Source organism: Rattus norvegicus, chromosome 9, assembly GCF_036323735.1.
Source record: "Rattus norvegicus strain BN/NHsdMcwi chromosome 9, GRCr8, whole genome shotgun sequence".
Classification (NCBI taxonomy): Eukaryota; Metazoa; Chordata; class Mammalia; order Rodentia; family Muridae; genus Rattus; species Rattus norvegicus.
In genome coordinates this window covers 91,758,709-91,768,900 of record NC_086027.1, presented here as the reverse complement: position 1 = coordinate 91,768,900, position 10,192 = coordinate 91,758,709, and the positions used below count along the sequence as shown (strand labels likewise).

Here is a 10,192-nt window from a genome sequence, read left to right as displayed (position 1 = left end):
TTCTAGTGAATTAAAATCCCAGGGAACCATGAAGAGAACAACTGTGGTTTAACCTGAGATGGATAACTTTAGGGCTGCGTGCCATGTCCCTTTGAGGCCAGATTTTCCACCAATTCTTCTGAGAGCACTTTCCTAAAGGGGCATGTTCCCAAAGAGTTCCCAGAGATGGATGAAGACTGTTTTGTCTGACCTGCAAGAAACACAATGCTTTTATCTGACCCTAGATTTGGTATTCATAGCTACGAAAGAGTGTATCTGCAAGAGAGTCTTCCAAAATATTCTCAGGACTTATTTAATCTTAAAGGTATCCAATGATTGCTTACAATACGCCAGGCCTTGTTGAATATACTACAGTAAAACACACACACACATACACATACAGAGAGAGAGAGAGAGAGAGAGAGAGAGAGAGAGAGAGAGAGAGAGAGAGAGAGAGAGAAAGCGGTCAGGTTCATGCTGGGATCTAAATATAGCCTTGAAGAGGTGAGTAAAAGTTAGGGCTAACTATAAGCTCAGGAAGTCAACAAGGAAGCATGCCAGAGGCCTCGTGAGTTCTTTCACGGAAATGTAGATAAACAAGAGTGAGCTAAATGTGCCGAGGAGTTGGTATATAAGGGGCTCCCTCTGCAGGAGCAGCATCACATCTCCCTGTCCTCTCCTGAGTCTCTCTCCTCACTGCACCTGAGTCCTCTCTACTGACACCATGGGTTGCTGTGGTTGTGGAGGTTGCGGCGGCTGCAGTAGCTGTGGTGGCTGCGGAAGTTGTGGCGGCTGTGGCGGCTGTGGCGGTTGCGGTGGCTGCGGCGGCTGTGGTGGCTGCGGAAGTTGTGGCGGCTGTGGCGGCTGTGGCGGTTGCGGAGGCTGCGGCGGCTGTGGTGACTGTGGAGGCTGTGGAGGCTGTAGCAGCTGCACCTCCTGCAGGTGCTACCGGGTCGGCTGCTGCGGTGGCTGCTGTGGTGGCTGCTGTGGCTGCTGTGGCTGTTGCAGGCCTGTGGTGGTCTGCTGCCGCCGCAGCTGCTGCCGCCGCTCCTGTGGCTGTGGCTCCTGTGGCTGTGGCTGTGGCTGTGGGAAGGGCTGTTGTCAGCAGAAATGCTGCTGCCAGCAGAAGTGTGGCTGCAAGAAGCAGTGCTGCTGCTAAACAAAAGGATGTTCAGGAGCTGTGCGAGTCCTCTGTCCCATCGCTCCCTATAGCTAAAGGCCTCTTACACCCCATCCTGCCTGTCTCCGGCTGACTGTCACTCGTACTCTCTCACACTTTCTTCCTTGATCTTTAAAGTAGTTGCATGGACAACTCTCACAAGGTCCTCTGAGGCCTAACATGGAAACTTCCTGATTGTTCTCTGGTGTTAAAACTCTTGGCGAATTGCTGATTTGGGCTGCCCTGGGGCCTGGCCTATGCCCCTGGGATCAGGGTAAGTACTTCAGGCTCCTCCTGTCCGCCACTCCTGATCAATGCCCTGCTTATGAGATTGTTCTGGAACCTTGGCTTTCGTGCAATCTTCTCTCCAAGGCCTCCCAGTTGAAAGCAGTCTAGATTCCCGGTAGTTAAAATGTGAGCACCTGAGCAGCCGTCGGTGCCTACAGAGTAGATCAGTAGGATCTCAGATCACTGGGACCTCAGACCCACAGGCTAGTCTGCCTGTATTTGATTCCCATCATATGTTCAAGTAGTTGTCCACCAATGTCTCTCTTCCCTTTCTCTGTAAACTGGATTCCTAGTGTCTCTTCTACTGCTACTATAGCTGGGTTTTTGCCATGTCCTTAATGTCTAATAAACTACAAAAAAAAAAAAGTCCCTTACATCCCTGACTCACAAAAGCGTCTTGTTTGGTGGGTACTTCTGAGGGAGGATGGATGGATGGGTAGCACTGAGAGGGAGGAGAGCATCCTCACTGAATGGCTGGAATTTATTGTGGACTTGAACCGTAAATAATAAGAGTGTGTTAGCTAGCATTGAAATTGTAAGTCCTTTATCTGTTTCAAATCTGTATTTGAGCCTGAAATATTTTAGCCTGACAATATACATCTACATCTGCATACACACATGCACACACACACACACATACACACACGCACAATACCACCACTGGTATCAATTCACATTAAATGCAAATGACTAGGGAATTCATCCTTTAGCAGTTTTCTTCTAGTCAGTTTTGAAAATGGGTGGCAAACTTCAGGCATAGATGTGGTGTGACATTCTTCTACTAGAGAAGCAAGAATGTGAAATGACATTGTCGCCAAGGACAGCCACCTACCAATCTGAATATTTAAAAATCAAAACAAGAGGGCTGGAGAGATGGCTCAGTGGTTGAGAGCACTGATTGCTCTTCCAGAGGCCCTGAGTTCAAATCCTAGCAACCACATGGTGGCTCACAACCATCTGTAATGCGATCCGATGCCCTCTTCTGGTGGGTCTGGAGACAGTTACAGAGTACTTCTATAGAATAAATAAATAAATCTTTTTTAAAAATGTAGAAATTGTAAAAGAAAATGCCTTATAGTTTTGAATTTTCAGATCTAATATAAAATCTCATCATTTAGCATTTATTGCAGTACATGGAGTAAAAAGTCTAGGAAAACTGAACCACTGGTCAGTCTTCTGTTAATGAGGTCTGATCACATGATCTGTCCATACAAGGGGACACTGTAGAGTGCCAAAAAAAGAGTGAGCCAGATTACTGTAAATTCAGAAGGAATGGTTTGAGTCTCAGACATGTTTTAAAACCAATGTAGAGTATGCATGGGATCAGTTATGGAAATAGAAATTTACCTAAAGAATGGTGTCCAGGTGCCAGTGGTACAAAATTAGACTGAGAGAATGAGGCAAGAAGACCTTAGACCATGACGTTAACCCATGGAAGCCTTCCAAATGTTACAGGCATCACCCATGTATTGCGGTGACCTTGTGCCATCACTGCATGGGAAGCCCTTAGTGAAGGAGAACAGTAATCATAATTCTTAGTTTTTGAGATAAGACTGAAGTATTAATATGTCTCAGCACAGAAGCAAGCCAATGACTGTCTTCACCATCATATCCGATCTTCAATCAGCCAAAGACATCAAGGTCTCAGGAGAGAAAGAGGGATTGGAAGGAGGAAGGGAGGGAGAGACAGACAGACAGACAGACAGACAGACTTAGCCTAAGACATGTCCACAACAGATGTGAAAACTACAGAAGAATATAGGCAAGGCTAAGAGTACTTCCCTCACATTCCAAGCAGGTCCCCCAGACATCAACACTGCTTTTTCCTCTTTTCTGAGTCATCTATGCTGCCTGTCTTAGGAATTAGCTCACAATATTGAGAGAGAGAAATGGGAAGGAATCCGATCTCATCAGAGAAACTTCATCTTGCAGTCGATGGGAATTAATAGAGACCCTTGACCAGACAACATACAGGGAACATTGCCCTGTCGGGAACTCAGCCCTAAATGTCTTCATCATGGAAAGATTCTGAGAGCCACAGGCCCAGAGGTGACAGATGACTTAGACACAGGTTCTTCAGACACAGCAAGACTGATGCACATATGACCTCACAGAGACTGGGCCAGTACCTAGGTGCGTGGATCTCAGACATTGGAACAGGAAACTGTAGCGTTGAAGTTGCCTTGGAGACCCCAAGATGCTTGAGATGCCAGAGCTGTGGGCTTTCTGCTAAGGAAAGCTGATAACAGGGGGTGGAACCAGCCCAGGAAAAAGAAACTCATTGCAGTCAACAAAAATGAAAAAGAAGTTGGAGATCTGAAGATCACTTTGTAGTGCCAGGGAAATGCTAGTGCCTCCCCCCCCAAAAAAATAGACAGGAGCTGATCTGATGTAATTTAAAGCCTGCTCAGGCCCTCAACACCACTGTCATACAGGACGGTTTTGGTGATGGGGAGCCCCAAATACCTATTGGGGCAAGGCTTTACAGTAAGCTGCAAGCAAGGGGTAAGTGTGCAAGCACCCACTGAGATGCCGAACCTTTTAAGTTCAGACTCCATTTTGGAGAACCTGACCTAAGTTTGAACTCAGGTAAACTAATAGGCATTAGTACCTAGCATTAGTTTCCAAGTTGCTCCCCCCCAACCAAACATGAGCCTAGCTCCAGTCTCTAGGCCAATCCCCAACAAGACCAGCGTCTCCAGGTTATTCCCACAACAAACCTGCACCCCCAGGTTACAAGCCACAGTAGTTTTCCAATTAGATGCTTGCACACTTAACCCTGCTCACTGCTATGAGTTGCATCAGATCGGCTCCTATCTGTGTTTTGGGGGATCACTAACGTTTCCCTGGCACTACACTATTGAAAAGCTACTGTGGCCTCTAACATCATTGACTGGTGCTAGGAGTCATATCATAAACTTAATTTCTCTTCTCCTCTGCATTGGTGGTCCTTAAGCAGGGGGTGGGCTTGTAACCTGGGGGGGGGCAGGCTTGTTGGGGGAATAACCTGGAGATGCTGGTCTTGTTGAGGGTGTAACCTGGAGACACTGGTCTTGTTGGGGATTGGCCTAGAGACTGGAGCTTGGCTCAGGGCAACTTGGAAACTAATGCTAGGTACCAGTCTGGTTACCTGAGTTTAAAATTAGGCTTAGCTCTCTAGAATAGAGTCTGAACTTAAAAGATTTGGCCTCTCACTTTGACATCAGACATGGAGATGCAGAGTTTGGAGTTTGCCCATCTGTTTTCCTGTCTTGCTCTGGGGATTACAGTTAAGTGATTGGATGAATCTCAGAAGAGACCTTGAACTTTGGGCTTTTAGCATTGTTGAGACTGCTATAGACTATGGGGACTTTGGAAGTTAGGCTAAATGTATTTTTCATCATGCTATGTTTAGGTATGGTCCCCATAGACTCATGGGTTTGAAAAATCCTATAAGGGCCAGGGAGTGGAATATGGTGGTTTGTATATGCTTGGCCCAGGGAGTGGCACTATTAGGAGGTATAGCCTTGTTGGAATAGGTGTGTCACTGTGGGCTCCACAACCACAAACTCTCTTAAACTTAAATCGCCACATGAAAGAACACACAACACAATAACCTCTGATCCAATTGATAAGATATAATTGCCCGCCTAAACATACAAAGCCTTCAAGTGAAGATGTAGAACTCTCAACTCTGCCTGCTCCATGCCTGCCTGGATGCTGCCATGTTCCTGCCTTGATGATAATGGACTGAACCTCTGAACCTGTAAGCCAGACCCAACTAAATATTGTTGCCCTTATAAGAGTTACCTTGGTCATGGTGTCTGTTCCCAGCAGTAAAACCCTAAGGCAGCATTTAACTAGAAACATTATGAAACAACTAGTGAAATTGGAACAAAGGCAATAAGAACAAATAGAATGCTTACTGTTAGACCTCAGCCATATCATATGCATAAGTAAAGCAACAATATATAGGTTACACCCTATATAATAATGACTACAGTGTATAGGTTTTTGATCTTAAAGATGATGGAATCCTTGTTTAAATGTAGGGGAAATGAGGATGTGAAAAGTCAAGATGATAAAAGAAAACCAGGAACCTGGTTGGTTCCATTTTATGTTTGTCTTGTCTATCATTGTAACAACATCACACAAAATAAACGTCTGAACTGCTAGAGACCTTCTCAACATCAAAGTTTCAAAGACCGAAACAGCACAAGCAATGGCTCAGAGTGCATTCAGGCTAATGCCACACAGAGTTTTTGCCTTTAACTTGTATGGGACATGGGGCAAGTTACATGTGGGATGATTTACAGGTAGGGATTGCTTTGCAACCAAGGGAAGGCTCAGTTAGTTAGCAATATAGGGAAGGTTTATGTCTGTGACTAGCTTCTTCTACATTCAAAAAAGCTATTTTAACCTCAGCGATGACTTCATGAACCATAAACAGGAAATGGAATGCCTTGTACCCCATTTCAGCAGTCAGACTGAAAGGGAGATAAGGGAAAGGCATGGTTTCTAGTGAGCAAGGGATTCATAGGCAGATTTTTAAATTTGTATTAATTAAAATGTAACTACATCATTTGTCCCCCTTCTTCTACCCACTCCTACAATGGCCACGCCCACGAACCCAACCCCCTCCTAGATTTTGAGCCTTCCCTCATTTGACCATTTTTGTTATATATACATATGAATGAATAAACATAAGAGTGTAAAAATATGAAGAATAAAGTGCATAAAGGACACTCAACTATAAAAATTGTATCAAGTACTTCCCAAGAGATGCTCCTTTTAGACTCCCATGGCAATGATCAGGATTAAGAAATGTAAAAGTACCATGCATCCTGGTGTGCTATATGGCCAAACCTTGCCTTCTACCTCAAGAGTATCCAGGGCTGATGCTTGATCCTGGATTCAATCGAAGCTGCACTTTTAGTCTACTTTAATCTAGAACAGTCCACCAGGTTTGTTAATTGTATGTGAGAGACTCATATTGTGCAATTGTCCTCAGTATGGAGTAGAATAGCCCCTCCCTCTCCCTGACCTCTAAGGTCAAACTTTGGGTTAACAATTTTGCAGGATTAGGACACAATGCATCAAATCAAAAGGTATGTGATTTAAGTTTGCCCTATTACTGATGACATTCAATTTGATCACCACATTATCCTCATATTGATTAAATTTCTCCCTTGGTAATCTACCTCTTCTCCTGTGCCAATATATTTATATGACAAAATTAAAAGAACTAAAAAATATAGTTTCATATCCTGAGTTTTAACTTATTTTAATTATTGTTTAATATCCTTGTTACTAAATAATTGCTTTTAAGTTTAAAGATATTTTAAAGATAACATGAAATTAGCCTATTTCCTGCTACTAATAACATTGATTGATTACCCTTTATTTTTCTACCTGTGTATATGAGTATTGTGTATTTGTATATATAAGTATGGGTACACATGAGTCACACCATACATGTGGAAGGTCAGAGAATAACCTTGTCAATCCTCACTGTCCATCCTGTTAGAAACAGTGTCTCTTGCTGTTTACTGCTGTGTAGACCAGGCTAGTTGGCCCACAAACTTCTAGGGGTCTCTACGGTCCATCTCACATATCATCAAGGAGCTGGGATGACAGACACATGCTACAATGTCCAGTCTTCATGTTTTCTTAGGAAGTGCTTGACTCAGCCCTCTCTCCAATCCACATTGGATAAGTTTATTGAAAAGATGATTATTTTGTCTCATGCCTCTGGAAATGAATGGAAGGAACCTCATTAATTGTAGCCTTCCTTTCACAGTTGAATGGTTAGAACTAGAAAAAAAAATGATCCTGAGTGAGGTAACTCAAATATAGAAAGACCAATGTGGTATGAATTCACTTATATTAGAATGCTAGCTGCTAAGTCATCAATAAGGAAGTTATAATAAACATAACCAAAGAGGTTAGGTAGAACAAGAGACTAACAGGGAAGGATGGATCTCCCTAGGAAGAGAAAAATAGAATAAATAATTATGGATTGGTGGGGTGAGAGGTAAGATGGAAAGATCCAACAGGGAGGGGGAGGGAATTGGGAGAGGGACAGCTAAAAGGACCATTGAGGGTGTTGTTTGAAAACCAAATACAATAGAAGCTTCCTATAATATGTAGATATATGAAAGGGATATGAACAAAATCACTAAATAACCTGGGAGACAGCCAGCTGAAGATCTGTCACCAAATGAAGCTTCTAGAACTGGGAATGGGTTCCATGTAATCCTGTTGTTGTCCAAAGGGCTTCCATGGGAACCTTTAAACATTACCCAAACCATTTCCAAGGCAATTGAAGGCTCTCCACAAACTGACTGTCAGATCCTATTGCTGAAAACAACACCCGCACAACACACCGAACATGGAGAAGTTGAGCTGGTGCCTACCTAACACCTTAACCCCTGAGGACTAATATTCATAGTATTGGAAGACTCTGCATGCTAACGAAGAGTAAATGTAAACAACAGAGCCATAAGCCTTTCCATCTCCAAGAGTGATCTGCCTACAAGATACAAGATGGGCTGGTACAAGGGCAGCACAAAGCTTGAGGGAGGAACGAACCAAGATCTGATCATCAGAGAAGCTTCCTCCTGCCGCAGATTGGAGCAAATAGAGAACCACAGCCAGACAACATGAGAGTGAAATAGCTTGCAACACTCAACTTAAAGGGACGTCTCCATTAAATTCCTCCTCCAGGGATCGGGAACCTGCAGAAGAGGAGGCAGTGAGGGTATAAGAGCCAGAGGAAGTAGAGAACAGCAAGGAACCAGGGCCTCCTAGATGCTGACAGGACAGGCCCATGTATGAACTCAGCCTCATACTGAGGCAGCATGCATATGGCCTGCATAGGTCTGCACCAGATGTGTCCCACATATGAAAAGAGAAGTGGACATGGGCCCCCATCTTTAATCCAGAACCTGTCTCCCGTTGATAACCACTTGCATATGAAAGGTTAGTTCCCTCCAAGGGAGTCTCACTGGGAAAACAAACCACTCTAAGGGGTAGACCCATGCCCAGTGGGAGTTACCCAACACAAAACCAACTCACTGGCTTCTGTGCAGCTTCCTTGTCTCATAATGTTAAATCAGGGCAGTTCATACTTCTTCTACCTCACAGGCCCTTTGGTGTATATTATGGCTTCCAGTTTGGGGTTTTAGGAAATTCCTGTCTCTGTGTGAAAGAACATATATTTCTCTGTGTCTATACACTTTTTCTTGTGCTTTTTCTTTGGCTCTTTGGTCTGTTTGGTTGTTTTGTCACATTCTGGTTTGTTTGAATGATGATGATGATGACAACGAGAACAACGACAATGACGACAATGACGACTCCTTAGATGCCTGCTTGTTTGTGTATCCAGATGAGATGTAAGCAGAGAGGAAATGGGAGGAGAAAAGGGAGTGGAAACCAGAATCAAAATGTGAAATATTCATAGCATTCTGACTACAAAAATAGTATATATTTTCAGTTAAAGAATGTTGTGAGATGGGGGTGTAGAGCAATAGCTTGACACAATGTATCACAGGGCAGGAAATGGAACATATACCTGTCTATGTCTGCCGGTCCATCCTCCTGTTTTAATAAATCCACCAGACTCATTCTTCAGACTCCTAAGGACGTTAGGCAACCCTAATTAGCTTTCGGAGGCCCCATCTCTAGACACAGGTTAACTGAAGATTCAAATTGCAATAACAAAATGCTTGGGGTTTTTGGTTGGTTGGTTGGTTGGTTGGTTGGTTGGTTGGTTGGTTGGTTGGTTGGTTGGTTGGTTTGTTGGTTGGTGGATGGGTTGGTTGGTTGGTTGGTTGGTTGGTTGGTTGGTTGGTTGATTGGTTGGTTGGTTAGTTGGTTGATTGGTGGGTTGGTTGGTGGGTTGGTTGGTTGGTTGATTGGTTGGTTAGTTGGTTGGTTGGTTGATTGGTTGGTTGGTTGGTTGATTGGTGGGTTGGTTGGTTGGTTGATTGGTTGGTTAGTTGGTTGGTTGGTTGGTTGGTTGGTTGGTTGGCTGGAGGTTTTTGTTAGGGGTTTTTGTTTGGTTTTCTTGAGGGTGGGGTTCAGCCTTTGTCAGGGGGCACCCCAACTGTGAAATGTGAAATATTCACAGCTTTCTGACTACAAAGGTAGTATGAGTAAGGGAGGGCAGAAGGAAGCTGGCCATGATCAGAACACGGCACACACATGCATGGATGTGTCAGAGTAGACCCACTTGTTTGAACAATGGATGCATGTGAACAAAATTAGCCATAAAAACAATATGAGAAGGCTCATGTGCTCTAAACCCCGTGGTATCATCTCACGTGGCTATAGTACAATACGAAACAGTGCATTTGCTTTAGAGAAACATCTTCACACCAGACCAAGTCCTAACACTTCTACTGATGTCCACAGCGTGTCCACCATTGACTTAAGCTCTGATTTTCCATCCTCAGGCTGAATCAGGATTTTTCTCGTGATACCCAGAAAACATTCAGATTTTTTATTATAATTGCTGGGGAAGTCTCTATTGACATTACAAGACAACAGAGAACAATTAAAGATCACAGCTAAACAGTCTTGGGGTGCCCCTGACTAAGGCTGAGACCTCTGTGCCATGTCTGTCCTCCCTTGATGCCAGTCTCTCAGAACTTACCGGCTCCCTCTCCTTCCACAGGAATGCCCTCTGGGGCCTTTGCGTCCTAGGGCTCCCTCCAGAGCCACAATTAAGATGCAATGGAAAGTGGCTCTCCCACAGTCCAGTTCTTGTCTTAGTTCTGTCTCCAC

At 44.0% G+C, this 10,192-nt stretch overlaps 1 protein-coding gene across 1 annotated transcript; it reads left to right on the top strand.

Moving 5' to 3' along the window:
* The first annotated feature begins 703 nt into the window (after positions 1 to 703).
* Positions 704 to 1,786, top strand: LOC134480299 (small cysteine and glycine repeat-containing protein 6-like). Its single transcript, XM_063267811.1, has 2 exons — positions 704 to 773; positions 861 to 1,786. The coding sequence occupies exons 1-2, from the start codon at positions 704 to 706 to the stop codon at positions 1,136 to 1,138; spliced, it is 348 nt and encodes a 115-aa protein (XP_063123881.1). The 3' UTR covers positions 1,139 to 1,786.
* The last annotated feature ends 8,406 nt before the right edge of the window (positions 1,787 to 10,192 follow it).